The 19,239-nt window shown below is 44.6% G+C and overlaps 2 protein-coding genes and 1 non-coding gene across 3 annotated transcripts in view; all 3 read left to right on the top strand.

Moving 5' to 3' along the window:
- Positions 1–5,126: 5,126 nt before the first annotated feature.
- Positions 5,127–11,313, top strand: LOC123725216 (large ribosomal subunit protein uL23). Its single transcript, XM_082958347.1, has 5 exons — positions 5,127–5,252; positions 7,167–7,347; positions 8,081–8,257; positions 10,795–10,864; positions 11,249–11,313. The coding sequence occupies exons 1-5, from the start codon at positions 5,228–5,230 to the stop codon at positions 11,261–11,263; spliced, it is 468 nt and encodes a 155-aa protein (XP_082814473.1). The 5' UTR covers positions 5,127–5,227; the 3' UTR covers positions 11,264–11,313.
- Positions 7,509–7,580, top strand: LOC123725316 (small nucleolar RNA Z17). Its single transcript, XR_006757814.1, has one exon. It is a non-coding gene; the product is annotated as a small nucleolar RNA Z17 (small nucleolar RNA).
- A 4,354-nt stretch (positions 11,314–15,667) lies between the features above and the next one.
- The window catches only part of rskrb (ribosomal protein S6 kinase related b), a 54,024-nt gene continuing 50,452 nt past the window's right edge, over positions 15,668–19,239 (top strand). The window contains exon 1 of the mRNA XM_082958345.1: positions 15,668–16,095. Within this exon, the coding sequence (XP_082814471.1) occupies positions 16,066–16,095 (30 nt within the window). The 5' untranslated portion in view covers positions 15,668–16,065. The remainder of the gene's footprint in view (positions 16,096–19,239) is intronic.

The raw sequence follows: 19,239 nt of genomic DNA, 5'->3' as shown, positions 1-19,239 counted from the left end.
TTGAAACTACTGAACAGATTTTCTTTTGATGTGGGTGGAGTTACATGATTTATTCTTTTCGAAGATTATTATTGCCAATTTCACACACAATGTCGTCAAATTTGGTTTATTTTAAAATTATGATTTCAATTTCCTGTTCAATAATTTACTTGTATTAGACAAATGCTTTATACACAAATGTCTATATTTTTTTGGAAAACTATCCCCTTATTATAGATTTTTAAAAGAGAGCTTGATATCTTTGTGCAATTATTAAGGTTTGTTAAATGCAAACATGCCGTGAAACTCATTGCTGCCTTTGATGCAGTCAAGCTGGTATGATATGTCTAATATGTCTGGTATGATATGTCTGATATGATATGTCTGGTATGATATGTCTGATATGATATGTCTGATATGATATATCTGGTATGATATGTCTGGTATGATATGTCTGGTATGATATGTCTGATATGATATGTCTGATATGATATATCTGGTATGATATGTCTGGTATGATATGTCTGATATGATATGTCTGGTATGATATGTCTGGTATGATATGTCTGGTATGATATGTCTGATATGATATGTCTGGTATGATATGTCTGGTATGATATGTCTGGTATGATATGTCTGGTATGATATGTCTGATATGATATGTCTGGTATGATATGTCTGGTATGATATGTCTGGTATGATATGTCTGATATGATATGTCTGATATGATATGTCTGGTATGATATGTCTGGTATGATATGTCTGGTATGATATGTCTGGTATGATATGTCTGATATGATATGTCTGATATGATATGTCTGATATGATATGTCTGATATGATATGTCTGATATGATATGTCTGATATGATATGTCTGATATGATATATCTGGTATGATATGTCTGGTATGATATGTCTGATATGATATGTCTGGTATGATATGTCTGGTATGATATGTCTGGTATGATATGTCTGGTATGATATGTCTGGTATGATATGTCTGATATGATATGTCTGGTATGATATGTCTGGTATGATATGTCTGATATGATATGTCTGGTATGATATGTCTGATATGATATGTCTGGTATGATATGTCTGGTATGATATGTCTGATATGATATGTCTGGTATGATATGTCTGATATGATATGTCTGATATGATATGTCTGGTATGATATGTCTGATATGATATGTCTGGTATGATATGTCTGGTATGATATGTCTGGTATGATATGTCTCGTATGATATGTCTGGTATGTCTGATATGATATGTCTGGTATGATATGTCTGGTATGATATGTCTGATATGATATGTCTGGTATGATATGTCTGGTATGATATGTCTGGTATGATATGTCTGATATGATATGTCTGGTATGATATGTCTGGTATGATATGTCTGATATGATATGTCTGGTATGATATGTCTGGTATGATATGTCTGGTATGATATGTCTGATATGATATGTCTGATATGATATGTCTGGTATGATATGTCTGATATGATATGTCTGGTATGATATGTCGGATATGTCTGATATGATATGTCTGATACAATATGTCTGATATGATATGTCTGATATGATATGTCTGGTATGATATGTCTGGTATGATATGTCTGATATGATATGTCTGGTATGATATGTCGGATATGTCTGATACAATATGTCTAATATGATATGTCTGGTATGATATGTCTGATATGATATGTCTGGTATGATATGTCGGATATGTCTGATACAATATGTCTAATATGATATGTCTGGTATGATATGTCTGGTATGATATGTCTGGTATGATATGTCTCGTATGATATGTCTGGTATGTCTGATATGATATGTCTAATATGTACAGTATAAGACCTGAGATGTTTCATGATTTTATTTTATTTTCATGCATTTTGTATTTTTTCTTAAACCTGTGTACTTGGTTATGTTATTTAATAAATATGCATTTTGAATGTAGATTCAACTTCCTTATATATTTGTACAGTTTGTTTTATGTGTTTATTTTTTTCTTTTGGTATGCATGTACACTACATGAACAAAAGTATGTGGACATCTGCTCTTCGAACATCTCATTGCAGAATTATGGGCATTAATATGGAGTTGGTCCCCCCCTTTGCTGCTATAACAGCCTCCACTCTTCTGGGAAGGCTTTCCACTAGATGTTGGAACATTGCTGCTATAACAGCCTCCTCTCTTCTGGGAAGGCTTTCCACTAGATGTTGGAACATTGCTGCTATAACAGCCTCCACTCTTCAGGGAAGGCTTTCCACTAGATGTTGGAACATTGCTGCTATAACAGCCTCCACTCTTCTGGGAAGGCTTTCCACTAGATGTTGGAACATTGCTGCTATAACAGCCTCCACTCTTCTGGGAAGGCTTTCCACTAGATGTTGGATCATTGCTGCTATAACAGCCTCCTCTCTTCTGGGAAGGCTTTCCACTAGATGTTGGAACATTGCTGCTATAACAGCCTCCACTCTTCTGGGAAGGCTTTCCACTAGATGTTGGAACATTGCTGCGAGGACTTGCTTCCATTCAGCCAAAAGAGCGTTAGTGAGGTCAGGTGCTGATGTTGGGCGATTAGGCCTGGCTCACAGTCGACGTTCCAATTCATCCCAAAGGTGTTCGATGGGGTTGAGGTCAGGGCTCTATTTTGTTAGTTTTAGTTTTAATTTATTTGCACCAAAGAAAACAAGTGATAAACAACAATACAGATAAAAACCAATCAATGAAAAACAGTGAGCGGGTGGTTGGAAGCCCAGGGCCTTATATAAAAACCACACCACAAAAAAAACTATATACAATACATACATTCAAAAATAAAAAAGGTTTGTTAAAACGGTTAACAAAACCTACTAATTATAAATGTATAAATTAATTGATCAGTAAAAAATGTTTTAAAATGTTTAAATGTGTGAGTGCAAATGAGTGTGAGAGAGCCAGGCAATATGGAGGAGATGACTGAGTAGTTTGGTTCATCAGGCTGAACTCCAGTCTTCATGGAGGAGATTACTGAGTAGTTTGGTTCATCAGGCTGACCTCCAGTCTTCATGGAGGAGATTACTGAGTAGTTTGGTTCATCAGGCTGACCTCCAGTCTTCATGGAGGAGATTACTGAGTAGTGTGGTTCATCAGGCTGACCCCCAGTCTTCATGGAGGAGATTACTGAGTAGTTTGGTTCATCAGGCTGACCTCCAGTCTTCATGGAGGAGATTACTGAGTAGTGTGGTTCATCAGGCTGACCCCCAGTCTTCATGGAGGAGATTACTGAGTAGTTTGGTTCATCAGGCTGACCCCCAGTCTTCATGGAGGAGATTACTGAGTAGTTTGGTTCATCAGGCTGACCTCCAGTCTTCATGGAGGAGATTACTGAGTAGTTTGGTTCATCAGGCTGACCCCCAGTCTTCATGGAGGAGATTACTGAGTAGTGTGGTTCATCAGGCTGACCTCCAGTCTTCATGGAGGAGATTACTGAGTAGTTTGGTACATCAGGCTGAGCCCCCCAGTCTTCACTTGAAGTTACTGAGGGATGATGTTGTTTTGGCAATGTGAAGATAATATTTCCAGAGTATGGTACCTCTGTATAGGATGGAGAATTGACTATGTGAGGTGCGGCAGTGGGGAGGGTGAAGGTTATCACAGCGTCTTGTGTTATATAGATGGATTTCAGAATTAACCTGGAAGAATCCATTAAAGGGTTTAGGTAAACGTCTGGGAGGTATGAGCATTTGTTGATGAAAGTGCATAATTGGCGTACATTAATATTGTAAATAGACAAGATAGAGTTTCTTAAACAAAGGTGCAGTCTTGCATTCCAAACAAGTTGACATTTGCTGGGCAAGGGAGGAATGAATTAATTTTAAATGGATCGCCCTTGCCCGGAAATCCGTCACTCGTTTGTCCCAAGGTTGTGTTTTCAGTCACCATGGAACCACCGGTAGCTGTGGTTTGTGATTGATATGTATTACAGTCAATTATGATGCATTTCATGTCTTGGCTAGAAGACATCGCATACTAGCCATCCGACGATATCAGGTAAATCGATGTACCGGTATGTTAGCTAGCTACCTAACGTTAGTTGGCTACTAATACATCAAACTTGCCAGTATATTAACTATATGCTATCTAACTAACTACCCAACTGTGTGTTCGTAAATTGCGTTTGGCTTTCGGAGCCAGTGCGTACATTGGACACATACTCTGGTTCATCAGAGCGTTCTGATCTCACAACGGCAGTCAAGCACCCAAGCTAACGATGGCTGGCTTTTTAGCTACTTCCAGAAACATCTCACTCTGACAATTTTACTCGCCCTGGCAGAGCTGGTTGTGTTGTTTTTCATGTTATACAGAGTGTTGGGCTCCACAAAAGCCGTGGGAACTACTGCAAGGTCTCAGAGCAAGTGACGTCACCGATTTCAAACGATATTAGCAGGTCGCACCCTGCTAACTAGCTAGCCGGTTACACTGGCAACAATTTAACTGAGCGTTCGTAAACCTATTGACTTGATTATTTCACGTCATTCATAGCTAAGTGATAAAAGTCGTTGTGCTTTCTTAATGGACATTGTTAATTTAGTCGTAAGATGTCTAGCTAGTAATGTGTTATGCTAACAAGCTACCAAGCAGTTGCATAGCAACAGCATCAACTTCCGGTAGACAGGCTTGTAACGCTCAACTGAAAGGATACCGTTCAGTTACTATACATTTATTTTAGTATGTATTATACAGTATGTTAGTTTGGGTAATTCGAACACAGCTAAGGTTTGGACTTTAAGCCCACGTATATCCATATTCTGACGCTACAAGTACCATGATCACATTGTATATAGACTTATTTTTGTACTGTATTTTTGACTGTATGTTTCTTTTCTTTTTTTCCATGTGTAACTCTGTGTTGTTGTATGTGTCGAACTGCTTTGCTTTATCTAGGCCAGGTCGCAATTGTAAATGAGAACTTATTCTCAACTTGCCTACCTGGTTAAATAAAGGTTAAAAATAAATAAATAAATAAATAAATAAATAAATAAATAAATAAATAACAAGCTACCAAGAAGTTGCATAGCAACAGCATCAACTTCCGGTAGACAGGCGAAGCGCTAGTAACGCTCAACAGAAAGGATACTGCTCTGACGCTACAAGTACCATGATGCAGTTCGCCAGTCTCGCGAGATATGAGTACCGCTGGTCTCGCCCCTGTATTATAGTTGTGGAAACCCCGAGCGCTCTTCCTTTCTCACCATGGCACCGAAGGCGAAGAAGGAAGGTCTGTGAATCTTTACATTGTTTTTGGCGTAAAATCACTTAATATCAAGAACCACACGTGTTGTTTATACATGTGTGTAAAGATGGATATATGTTCATTACATTCGTTGAAAGTCACAGACGTCCTTAGTTATTTTATCTGTCTAAAAAGTCGCGAAATGTAGAAGTTAGCCGCCGACCATGTTTCCGTCCAATGTGGCTATGCTAGCTAGTCAGTTCGCTGAAACATTCATGACTATTTCATTCCGCGTATTAATGACCATTTCTCACATTCATAAGTTTGTTTACTTGAGTGAATACAACCCGTGTGTGGTATATTTAATTGTTTATTCGTCATGTTGTTTTGTTGGGCTAGTCTTGACAGCATGGCCTGTAGTAACGCCTCGATCACATTGCGTTTTAGTAACCAGAAGTACATTCATTTCCTAACACGTTGCGGTGTGGTCTGCGTTGTACATACTTTACATGTATTGAAGGTATGCATCAAACTGTAATCCTCGATGGCTTGACAAATGCTAGCAGACTTTATTTTTAACAGTATATTTATTGGCTTTTTGTTAAATTGTAAATACAAATAAGCTACAGAATAACTAGAAACGGCTGAAAGGCCCCCCAAACATCAGTAAAGGGTGGGAGCCCATTACACATAAATAAATTAAACCAACTTTGGGAGTAGGAAAGAAAATATTCGGTTAATATATTTGTCTTTACACACTTGACCCGACAAATAAGAGAAAATGGTCAATCTGCCATATAAAATTCTTCCCAACCTTTTTGAGAAGTGTACTATAGTTCAGGTTTATGTGTTAATAATTTAAGAAGGAATTTGCAATCCCAGATATGTCTTTCTAAGGTCTCCCAAGAAAACCAAAATTGTCGGATGCAGGTATTTAGAGCACACCGGCCATGTAAAGACTAATTGGTTGTTTACTGCAATGCCTTGCTAATTATTTTGATATATAGATGGGTCAGATGTTCAACAGTGTTCTGATTTTAGGATGTTAAACTAATCAGCTTTAGTTTATAAACCCCCTCTAACGTATCTCCTGTAGCTGTTCAGGCCTTAACCAAGTTAAACCATTCTCTCTCTCCTCTGTAGCTGTCCCAGTCTTAACGTCTTCTCTCTCCTCTGTAGCTGTCCCAGTCTTAATGTCTTCTCTCCCTCTGTAGCTGTCCCAGTCTTAACGTCTTCTCGCCCTCTGTAGCTGTCCCAGTCTTAACGTCTTCTCTCTCCTCTGTAGCTGTCCCAGTCTTAACGTCTTCTCTCCCTCTGTAGCTGTCCCAGTCTTAACGTCTTCTCTCTCCTCTGTAGCTGTCCCAGTCTTAACGTCTTCTCTCCCTCTGTAGCTGTCCCAGTCTTAACGTCTTCTCTCCCTCTGTAGCTGTCCCAGCCTTAACGTCTTCTCTCCCTCTGTAGCTGTCCCAGTCTTAACGTCTTCTCTCCCTCTGTAGCTGTCCCAGTCTTAACGTCTTCTCTCTCCTCTGTAGCTGTCCCAGTCTTAACGTCTTCTCTCCCTCTGTAGCTGTCCCTGTCTTAACGTCTTCTCTCTCCTCTGTAGCTGTCCCAGTCTTAACGTCTTCTCTCCCTCTGTAGCTGTCCCAGTCTTAACGTCTTCTCTCCCTCTGTAGCTGTCCCAGTCTTAACGTCTTCTCTCTCCTCTGTAGCTGTCCCAGTCTTAACGTCTTCTCTCCCTCTGTAGCTGTCCCAGTCTTAACGTCTTCTCTCTCCTCTGTAGCTGTCCCAGTCTTAACGTCTTCTCTCTCCTCTGTAGCTGTCCCAGTCTTAACGTCTTCTCTCTCCTCTGTAGCTGTCCCAGTCTTAACGTCTTCTCTCCCTCTGTAGCTGTCCCAGTCTTAACGTCTTCTCTCCCTCTGTAGCTGTCCCAGTCTTAACGTCTTCTCTCTCCCTCTGTAGCTGTCCCTGCCAAGACCGAGGCCAAGGTGAAAGCCCTAAAGGCCAAGAAGGCTGTTCTGAAGGGAGTCCACAGCCAGAGGAAGAAGAAGATAAGAACCTCTCCGACCTTCCGCCGCCCCAAAACCCTGCGCCTCCGCAGACAACCCAAGTACCCCCGGAAGAGCGCCCCTCGCAGGAATAAGTAAGTCATACAAACTGTAAGAATGCCAATAGAACGGTGTTGGTACAGTACCGACATGTTACATCTGTTTTGAGGATTCTTCTATTTTATTACAACCTTCGTTTTAAAAATGGCTGTGAATGAGATTTTATGGTTTAGTCCAGGTTAGTTTCTCTGCTCAAGGTGCAAATGATGGTAACAGCGATCAAAGTATGATATCCCATGATTCCATCCTTATAAACCACTGATGCACCTTAGAGCAACAGACCTGTCTTTGTTTAATGGGGTTCATGGGACGAATGACATTTGAAGGGGTTGGGCCGTAGCGTTAGTTTGGTGCGTGCTGAACGTGAGCTCCTATTCACCCCCGTCCTTCTCCCTCCCTCACCCCCGTCCTTCTCCCTCCCTCCCCCCGTCCTTCTCCCTCCCCTCCCCCCGTCCTTCTCCCTCCCCTCCCCCCGTCCTTCTCCCTCCCCTCCCCCCGTCCTTCTCCCTCCCCTCCCCCCGTCCTTCTCCCTCCCCTCCCCCCGTCCTTCTCCCTCCCTCCCCCCGTCCTTCTCCCTCCCTCCCCCCGTCCTTCTCCCTCCCCTCCCCCGTCCTTCCCCCTCCCTCCCCCCCGTCCTTCTCCCTCCCTCCCCCCCGTCCTTCTCCCTCCCTCCCCCCCGTCCTTCTCCCTCCCTCCCCCCCGTCCTTCTCCCTCCCCTCCCCCGTCCTTCTCCCTCCCTCCCCCCGTCCTTCTCCCTCCCTCTCCCAGGTTGGACCACTATGCCATCATTAAGTTCCCTCTGACGACAGAGTCTGCCATGAAGAAGATCGAGGACAACAACACCCTCGTCTTCATCGTAGACATCAAGGCCAACAAGCACCAGATCAAACACGCCGTCAAGAAGCTGTACGACATCGATGTGGCCAAGGTCAACACGCTCATCAGGTACGACCCTACCCGTATACCTCTAATCCTAACTACTAGACCCATTCATCAGGTACGACCCTACCCGTATACCTCTAATCCTAACTACTAGACCCATTCATCAGGTACGACCCTCCCCGTATACCTCTAATCCTAACTACTAGACCCATTCATCAGGTACGACCCTACCCGTATACCTCTAATCCTAACTACTAGACCCATTCATCAGGTACGACCCTACCCGTATACCTCTAATCCTAACTACTAGACCCATTCATCAGGTACGACCCTACCCGTATACCTCTAATCCTAACTACTAGACCCATTCATCAGGTACGACCCTACCCGTATACCTCTAATCCTAACTACTAGACCCATTCATCAGGTACGACCCTACCCGTATACCTCTAATCCTAACTACTAGACCCATTCATCAGGTACGACCCTACCCGTATACCTCTAATCCTAACTACTAGACCCATTCATCAGGTACGACCCTACCCGTATACCTCTAATCCTAACTACTAGACCCATTCATCAGGTACGACCCTACCCGTATACCTCTAATCCTAACTACTAGACCCATTCATCAGGTACGACCCTACCCGTATACCTCTAATCCTAACTACTAGACCCATTCATCAGGTACGACCCTACCCGTATACCTCTAATCCTAACTACTAGACCCATTCATCAGGTACGACCCTACCCGTATACCTCTAATCCTAACTACTAGACCCATTCATCAGGTACGACCCTACCCGTATACCTCTAATCCTAACTACTAGACCCATTCATCAGGTACGACCCTACCCGTATACCTCTAATCCTAACTACTAGACCCATTCATCAGGTACGACCCTACCCGTATACCTCTAATCCTAACTACTAGACCCATTCATCAGGTACGACCCTACCCCTATACCTCTAATCCTAACTACTAGACCCATTCATCAGGTACGACCCTACCCCTATACCTCTAATCCTAACTACTAGACCCATTCATCAGGTACGACCCTACCCGTATACCTCTAATCCTAACTACTAGACCCATTCATCAGGTACGACCCTACCCGTATACCTCTAATCCTAACTACTAGACCCATTCATCAGGTACGACCCTACCCGTATACCTCTAATCCTAACTACTAGACCCATTCATCAGGTACGACCCTACCCGTATACCTCTAATCCTAACTACTAGACCCATTCATCAGGTACGACCCTACCCCTATACCTCTAATCCTAACTACTAGACCCATTCATCAGGTACGACCCTACCCGTATACCTCTAATCCTAACTACTAGACCCATTCATCAGGTACATGATATAATCCTGACATTATTCAACTAACCCTGATTAGTCCATTACTAGCCTAAAGGTACTAACATCTAACTATTAGTCACTGGGTACTGTCCTGGCCGCTGGTCTGAGTTAATGGGTACCACCTATTACACCAATCAATCAAATGTATTTATATAGCCCTTCTTACATCAGCTGATCTGATCTCAAAGTGCTGTACGGAAACCCAGCCTAAAACCTCCCCCAAACAGCAAGCAATGCAGGTGTAGAAGCACGGTGGCTAGGAAAAACTCCCTAGAAAGGCCAGAACCTAGGAAGAAACCTAGAGAGGAACCAGGCTATGAGGGGTGGCTAGGAAAAACTCCCTAGAAAGGCAAAACCTAGGAAGAAACCTAGAGAGGAACCAGGCTATGAGGGATGCTAGTCCTCTTCTGGCTGTGCCGGGTGGAGATTATAACAGAACATGGCCAAGATGTTCATAAATGTTAAAATAATAGTCAGTGGTTGTCGAGAGTGCAACAAGTCAGCACCTCAAGAGTAAATGGCAGTTGGCTTTTTCATAGCCGATCATTGAGAGTATCTCTACCGCTCCTGCTGTCTCTAGAGAGTTGAAAACAGCAGGGTCTGGGACAGGTAGCACGGTCCGGTGAACAGGTCAGGGTTCCAGCAGGTAGCACGTCCGGTGAACAGGTCAGGGTTCCAGCAGGTCAGGGTTCCAGCAGGTAGCACGTCCGGTGAACAGGTCAGGGTTCCAGCAGGTAGCACGTCCGGTGAACAGGTCAGGGGTGGGTTCCATAGCCGCAGGCAGAACAGTTGAAACTGGAGCAGCAGCATTAGAAGGTCTGGACGTAATTAATGGTTCGTCTATTACATTACAAAGTCTATTGTCCATTATTTTCCCCACTGACCCCTCCTCCATGAGGTCATAATAATATCCTCCACTCTCTCTCCCCCTCCTCCACTCTTTCTCCCCCTCCTCCACTCTTTCTCCCCCTCCTCCACTCTTTCTCCCCCTCCTCCACTCTTTCTCCCCCTCCTCCACTCTTTCTCCCCCTCCTCCACTCTTTCTCCCCCTCCTCCACTCTTTCTCCCCCTCCTCCACTCTTTCTCCCCCTCCTCCACGCTTTCTCCCCCTCCTCCACGCTTTCTCCCCCTCCTCCACTCTTTCTCCCCCTCCTCCACGCTTTCTCCCCCCCCCGCTCTCTCCCCCCCCTCCACTCTCTCTCCCCCTCCTCCACTCTTTCTCCCCCCCCAGGCCTGATGGTGAGAAGAAGGCATACGTACGCCTGGCTCCAGATTACGATGCGCTGGATGTGGCCAACAAGGTGAGCTCTATAGAGTGGTGCACCGTTATGACAGAAACGGCTCTGCGTCGCAGCCGTCCGCAAGACTCCTCTCGATGAGGACTGTCTGATATCACTCTACTAGTCCACGTAGAGGAGACTACTGGACAGTGTTGAGATGCACACATTTCTGTTCACTGTCGGCCAATAGCGTTGGAGGACGGGGTTGTGGTGTCCAATCAGCCTGCAGGGAGAGTCTCTGCGCAGATGATGTATGATATCATTTCTGTCGAATAATGACCGACTCAAAGGAACCACTGATGCCAGAGACCACCTGCTCTGTGATGCTTTTTATAAATGCCCTATGACGCCTTATAACAGTCCTACGATGCCTGTCTAAATGCCTGTTCATGTCCTGTGTTTCAGATTGGCATCATCTAGATGGCGGCTGGGGGAGATGTACAGAGGAATAAAATGTTCATAAAAACACATCGCCCTCGTCTTTCATTTGTTGGTTCTCACTGACAGTCACACCAAACAAATTGTTTGTTTTATTTTTTTAAACCTTTATTTAAACTAGACAAGTCGGTTAAGAACTAATTCTTATTTACAATGACGGCCTACCGGGGAACAGTGGGTTAACTGCCTTGTTCAGGGGCAGAACGACAGATTTTTACCTGGTCAGCTCGGAGGATTTGATCTTGAGACCTTTCGGTTACTGGTCCAACACTCTAACCACTAGGCTACCTGCCTCCACTCTAACCACTAGGCTACCTGCCACCCCTCCACTCTAACCACTAGGCTACCTGCCTCCCCTCCACTCTAACCACTAGGCTACCTGCCGCCCCTCCACTCTAACCACTAGGCTACCTGCCGCCCCTCCGCTCTAACCACTAGGCTACCTGCCTCCCCTCCACTCTAACCACTAGGCTACCTGCCGCCCCTCCACTCTAACCACTAGGCTACCTGCCCCCCCTCCACTCTTAACCACTAGGCTACCTGCCGCCCCCTCCACTCTAACCACTAGGCTACCTGCCGCCCCTCCACTCTAACCACTAGGCTACCTGCCTCCCCTCCACTATAACCACTAGGCTACCTGCCTCCCCTCCACTCTAACCACTAGGCTACCTGCCGCCCCTCCACTCTAACCACTAGGCTACCTGCCTCCCCTCCACTCTAACCACTAGGCTACCTGCCGCCCCCTCCACTCTAACCACTAGGCTACCTGCCGCCCCTCCACTCTAACCACTAGGCTACCTGCCTCCCCTCCACTATAACCACTAGGCTACCTGCCTCCCCTCCACTCTAACCACTAGGCTACCTGCCGCCCCTCCACTCTAACCACTAGGCTACCTGCCGCCCCTCCACTCTAACCACTAGGCTACCTGCCTCCCCTCCACTCTAACCACTAGGCTACCTGCCGCCCCTCCACTCTAACCACTAGGCTACCTGCCTCCCCTCCACTCTAACCACTAGGCTACCTGCCTCCCCTCCACTCTAACCACTAGGCTACCTGCCGCCCCTCCACTCTAACCACTAGGCTACCTGCCTCCCCTCCACTCTAACCACTAGGCTACCTGCCTCCCCTCCACTCTAACCACTAGGCTACCTGCCGCCCCTCCACTCTAACCACTAGGCTACCTGCCTCCCCCCTCCACTCTAACCACTAGGCTACCTGCCTCCCCTCCACTCTAACCACTAGGCTACCTGCCTCCCCTCCACTCTAACCACTAGGCTACCTGCCGCCCCTCCACTCTAACCACTAGGCTACCTGCCTCCCCTCCACTATAACCACTAGGCTACCTGCCCCCCCTACACTCTAACCACTAGGCTACCTGCCTCCCCTCCACTCTAACCACTAGGCTACCTGCCTCCCCTCCACTCTAACCACTAGGCTACCTGCCCCCCCTACACTCTAACCACTAGGCTACCTGCCTCCCCTCCACTCTAACCACTAGGCTACCTGCCCCCCCCCCTCCACTCTAACCACTAGGCTACCTGCCCCCCCCCCTCCACTCTAACCACTAGGCTACCTGCCTCCACTCTTAACCACTAGGCTACCTGCCGCCCCTCCACTCTAACCACTAGGCTACCTGCCGCCCCTCCACTCTAACCACTAGGCTACCTGCCTCCCCTCCACTATAACCACTAGGCTACCTGCCTCCCTCCGCTCTAACCACTAGGCTACCTGCCGCCCCCCCTCCACTCTAACCACTAGGCTACCTGCCGCCCCTCCACTCTAACCACTAGGCTACCTGCCGTCCCTCCACTCTAACCACTAGGCTACCTGCCTCCCCTCCACTCTAACCACTAGGCTACCTGCCGCCCCTCCACTCTAACCACTAGGCTACCTGCCGCCCCTCCACTCTAACCACTAGGCTACCTGCCGCCCCTCCACTCTAACCACTAGGCTACCTGCCGCCCCTCCACTCTAACCACTAGGCTACCTGCCTCCCCTCCACTCTAACCACTAGGCTACCTGCCTCCCCTCCACTCTAACCACTAGGCTACCTGCCTCCCCTCCACTCTAACCACTAGGCTACCTGCCTCCCCTCCACTCTAACCACTAGGCTACCTGCCTCCCCTCCACTCTAACCACTAGGCTACCTGCCGCCCCTCCACTCTAACCACTAGGCTACCTGCCGCCCCTCCACTCTAACCACTAGGCTACCTGCCTCCCCTCCACTCTAACCACTAGGCTACCTGCCTCCCCTCCACTCTAACCACTAGGCTACCTGCCTCCCCTCCACTCTAACCAGTAGGCTACCTGCCGCCCCTCCACTCTAACCACTAGGCTATGCTACCTGCCGCCCCCATTTAGAGGTTAATGTGGAAAGGGAGGTTTGATTTACTCTAGTATTTAAATATCATGTGACGCCACTATTTAAATACCTTTATTTAAATTCTTATTTACAATGACGGCCTACCCTGGGCTATACCCGGATGATGCTGGGCCAGTTGTGCGCCGCCCTATGGGACTCCCAATCACAGCTGGATTCGAGCCAGGGACTGTAGTGATGCTTCTTGCACTGAGATGCATTGCCTAGACTGCTGCGCCACTTGGGAGACCAATCATGTGACGCCGCTTTTCATCATGCCTCTTCACCTGGACTGCTATTCCCACAGTCTTGAAGGAGTTCCCACATATGCTGAGCATTTGTTGGCTGCTTTTCCTTCACTCTGCGGTCCAACACCTCCAATAATATGGACTTGGTCTTTTACCAAATAGGGATATAATTCTGTATACCAACCCTACCTTGTCACAACACATCTGATTGGCTCAAACGCATTAAAGAAGGAAAGAAATTCCACAAATTAACATGTCTAACAGGGCACACCTGCTAATTGAAATGCATTCTGGGTGACTACCTCATGAAGCTGGTTGAAAGAATGCCAAGATAAATGGCAGATTCATATATCATGAAGCTGTCATATGACACCGCTGTTTGTATATAACGATGCCATCAGTTACACGGTGGGTTTGGTGTTCGGAAGATGGCTGTATTTGTGTGTGTGTCATGGCGTAGTCGGAGCATGAAATCTGTCATCATGGGACCAGTGGTGCATTATGGGAACTATGGCTTGGCGGTCCTTTCACTCTGGTCTGTGTGGTCTGTATGTGTGAATCCCACCCCTCCTGTGATCAGGGACCTCCTTTTCTCTGCCGGCTGAGCACACTGCATCAGCCGCTGGGCCGAGATTTGCCTCACATCCCTCTTTGATACTGAGGCCGAGCTCCATGCCACCCAGGACCTCTAAGAATATCTAGAAGACCGTTCACTCTACTACCGTCCAGCAAATGGTACCTGAGCATTAAGACTGCTAAATAGTTCATTAATGGTTACCCGGACAACCTGCACATTCACCAGACTTTACAGTGAATTTGGAAAGTATTCAGACCCCTTGACTTTTTCTATATTTTGTTTACATTACAGGCCTATTCTAAAATGGATTAAATTATTGTTTTCCCTCATCAATCTACACACAATATCCCATAATAACAAAACAGAAACCGCTTTTTAGAATTTTTTGGCAAATGTATTAAAATTAATAAACTGAAATCACATTTACGTAAGTATTCAGACCCTTTCCTATGAGTCTAAATTGAGCTCAGGTGCCTCCTGTTTCCATTTGATCATCCTTGAGATGTTTCTACAACTTGATTGTAGAAACATGTTATTTGATTTTAATTTGAGTGGACCAGGAATCGCACTAATGAGAGTGAGAAGATATAGGTTACTGCCTCAGCCTGCCACATTGTGAATTAATGACCAATGCAGTTGAGATTCAACTATAGAAAAACCTTTATTGATTAATTTGTTCAACTTCATCTGCCAATCACAATATATTAACAGCTGAACAACTGTATTTACTGTTCTCTGTGTATCTACAAATAGCTCTTATCCAGAGCAACTTACAGTAGTGAATTCATACATTTCACTTCATGCATTTTTGTTCTGGCTCCCGTGGGAATCGAACCCACAACCCTGGCGTTGCACACACCATGCTCTACCAACTGAGCCACAACTCTGCCAACCGCATTATATTAACATCTGAACAACAGTATTCTACAATAGTTTATGAACAAGATTCCTTTTTATCACGTTAAATTGTTTTTATTGTGTTTTCTCTGTATGTTGAAATAAAGAGTTCATCAGGACAGAATCTCCTTTCAGAGAGGAGCGGGCGGGTCTAACGCGTCTGATTGGATAAACGGGCCGGTCTAACGCGTCTGATTGGATAAATGGGTGGGTCTAACGCGTCTGATTGGATAAACGGGCCGGTCTAACGCGTCTGATTGGATAAATGGGTGGGTCTAACGCGTCTGATTGGATAAACAGGCGGGTCTAACGCGTCTGATTGGATAAACGGCCGGGTCTAGCGCGTCTGATTGGATAAACGGGCGGATCTAACGCGTCTGATTGGATAAGCGCCGTGTGGGCGGATGTCGGGGTGACGTGACCTACAGAAGAGATTATCTTGTTTATGTCGCTAAATCTGCTGTGGACGACGACAACACCGTGGAAGACTTCAGGAAGTACCGGCTACTCACGTTTTACCTACCGACGGCTGGCCACGGTGTCGTCACCGGGCTGCAGAGAACCCGTGTGTGTGTGTGTGTTGCGCAGTGTGCTGCGGATTGTGTTTGAGTGATGGCGAGGATGAGGAGGGTGATGATGCTTGCAGGATGATGAAGAAGCAGTGCCGTGGTGGATGACAACAAGCTGAGAGAGACAGACCAGATGGGGGCGGACGCCAGTAAAGCCAGCAAGGTGAAATAGCAGGACTCTTCCTCTCTCTCAGGAAGCTGAAAACTTCACTGACTGCATCAGCATCACTGAGAGATGTTGGGGTTAAATTTATTCATTAATAACTTATTCATTAAACATAAAAGACACCAGCTAGCTACTCATACTGTTTCACTCTCAGTGCATGACATCAGGGCCCATATCCACAAAGCATCAGAGTACAGTGCTGATCTAGGATCTGCCCATATAATATTATAATACTATCCTATGTTACATTGTTGCAAAGTGTAGTATATTAACTAGGGGTGTTATTTCAGATGGAGCCGTCCCAGTAATAGTGTGATAATAACTACAGTGCAGTATGTGGCCCGGTTGTGTTGTTCTGGATGGGTGATGGCTCTGTTCTCTACAGATCATAATGCTGACGTGATGCATGAATGAAAATACAACTGAAACACGCAACGACACACAAGTTAGCCCACCGTGTAGTGAGGCGTTGGGACGTTTAACGGCAGGTAGAAAGAACGCTTAGCCTATATTAATCTGTTGTGCTCTCTCCTATGGATCTGTATATGTATATATGTATATAGGTATAAGAGCTCGACCGATTATGATTTTTCAACGCCGATACTGATACCGATTATTGGAGGGTCAAAAAAAAAAACGCTGCCGATTAATCTGCCTTTTTTTTTACACGTTTATTTATTTGTAATAATGACAATTACAACAATACTGAATGAACACTTATTTTAACTTAATATAATACATCAATAAAATCAAGTGCAATATGTGCCATGTAAAAAAGCTAACATTTAAGTTCCTTGCTCAGAACATGAGAACATATGAAAGCTGGTGGTTCCTTTTAACATGAGTCTTCAATATTCCCAGGTAAGAAGTTTTAGGTTGTATAGATTTCTCTCTATACGATTTGTATTTCATATACCTTTGATGTTGGAGCAACGTGTACCCAAGCGATTATTTGCAACGCAGGACAGGCTAGATAAACTAGTAATATCATCAACCATGTGTAGTTAACTAGTGATTATGATTGATTGATTGTTTATTATAAGATAAGTTTAATGCTAGCTAGCAACTTACCTTGGCTTCTTACTGCATTGCGTAACAGGCAGGCTCCTCGTGGAGTGCAATGTAAAGCAGGTGGTTAGAGCGTTGGACTAGTTAACTAACCGTAAGGTTGCAAGATTGAATCCCCGAGCTGACAAGGTAAAAATCTGTCGTTCTGCCCCTGAACAAGGCAGTTAACCCACCGTTCCTAGGCCGTCATTGTAAATAAGAATTTGTTCTTAACTGACTTGCCTTGTTAAATAAAGGTGAAAGAAAGAAAAAAAATCGCCGTCCAAAAATACCGATTTTCCGATTGTTATGAAAACTTGAAATCGGCCCTAATTAATCGGCCGACCTCTAATATGTATGTATGTATATATATGTATGTATATGTGTGTATGTATATGTATGTATACTTATGTACAGTGAGGGAAAAAAGTATTTGATCCCCTGCTGATTTTGTACGTTTGCCCACTGACAAAGATATGATCAGTCTATAATTTTAATGGTAGGTTTATTTGAACAGTGAGAGACAGAATAACAACAACAAAAATCCAGAAAAACGTATGTCAAAAATGTTATTAAATGATTTGCATTTTAATATTTATTTAACTAATTATGTGACTTCTGAAAGTAATTTTACATATGCACGCACCAGTTTTCCATTTAAAAAAAGTATTAGTATTTTTTTTGTTATTGTTTTCATTTCACTTCACCATTTGGACTATTTTGTGTTTGTCCATTACATGAAATCCAAATAAACATCCATTTAAATTACAGGTTGTAACGCAACAAAATAGGAAAAAAACGCCAAGGGGGATGAATACTTTTGTAAGGTACTGTACATCATCAAAATAACTCAATCACAGCACGTGTTTGGATTCATTCAGCAGTTTTTTACCTGATTAAGTACAATACCATTGGAAATTGATGTTAAAAGTTCCATTCATATTCCTAAAACTTAAGTTGAATATTTATAAATAGCCCAATGTCAAAACACAGTTTTAAAGGATCCAAATCAATATGCAGAAAGAGTCGTGATATATTGAAAACATAAACATACAATTTACTGTCTACACATACACTACCAGTCAAAAGTTTTAGAACAGCTACTCATTCAAAGGTTTTTATTTTATTTTTTACAATAGTGAAGACATCAAAACAATGAAATAACACATATGGAATCATGTAGGAACCAAAAAAGTGTTAAACAAATCAAAATATATTTTGTTATTTGAGGTTCTTCAAATGGACACCCTTTACCTTGATGACAGCTTTGCACACTCTTGGCATTCTCTCAACCAGCAGCACCTGGAATGCCTTTCCAACAGTTTGAAAGAGTTCCCACATATGCTGAGCACTTGTTGGGTGCTTTTCCTTCACTCTGCGGTCCGACTCAACCCAAACTATCTCTATTTGTTTGAGGTCGGGTGATTGTGGTGGCCAGGTCATCTGATGCAGCACTCCATCACTCTCCTTCTTGGTAAAATATCTCCAGGCTGTGTTGGGTCATTGTCCTGTTGAAAAACAAATGATAGTCCCACTAAGCCCAAACCAGATGGGACGGCGTATCGCTGCAGAATGCTGTGGTAGCCATGCTGCTTAAGTGTGCCTTGAATTCTAAATATATCACCAACAGTGTCACCAGCAAAGCACCCCCACAACATCACACCTCCTCCTCCATGCTTCACGGTGGGAAATACACATGCAGAGATCATCTGTTCACCCACACCGCGTCTCACAAAGACACGGCGGTTGGAACCAAAAATCTCAAATTTCGACTCCAGACCAAAGAACAGATTTCCACCGGTCTAATGTCCATTGCTCGTGTTTCTTGGCCCAAGCAAGTCTCTTCTTATTGGTCTTTTAATAGTGGTTTCTTTGCAGCAATTTGACCATGAAGGCCTGATTCACACAGTCTCCTCTGAACAGTTGATGTTGAGATGTGTCTGTTACTTGAACTCTGTGAAGCATTTATTTGGGCTGCAATTTCTCAGGCTGGTAACTCTGCACTTGATGAAACTTTCAAAGTTCTTGAAATGTTCCGTATTGACTGACCTTCATGTCTTAAAGTGATGATGGACTGTCGTTTCTCTTTGCTTA

Source organism: Salmo salar, chromosome 11, assembly GCF_965601325.2.
Source record: "Salmo salar chromosome 11, fSalSal1, whole genome shotgun sequence".
Classification (NCBI taxonomy): Eukaryota; Metazoa; Chordata; class Actinopteri; order Salmoniformes; family Salmonidae; genus Salmo; species Salmo salar.
The sequence above is the reverse complement of the archived record's forward strand: the minus strand, read 5'-3'. Positions and strand labels throughout refer to the sequence as shown.

What these genes read in the sequence shown, in the direction of transcription:
- LOC123725216 (XM_082958347.1), top strand. Translation starts at nt 5,228, where the DNA reads ATGGCACCGAAGGCGAAGAAGGAAG. An exon ending in ACCGAAGGCGAAGAAGGAAG is followed by an intron (nt 5,253 to 7,166) that starts GTCTGTGAATCT and finishes CTCCCTCTGTAG; the next exon opens with CTGTCCCTGCCAAGACCGAG. An exon ending in AAGGTCAACACGCTCATCAG is followed by an intron (nt 8,258 to 10,794) that starts GTACGACCCTAC and finishes CTCCCCCCCCAG; the next exon opens with GCCTGATGGTGAGAAGAAGG.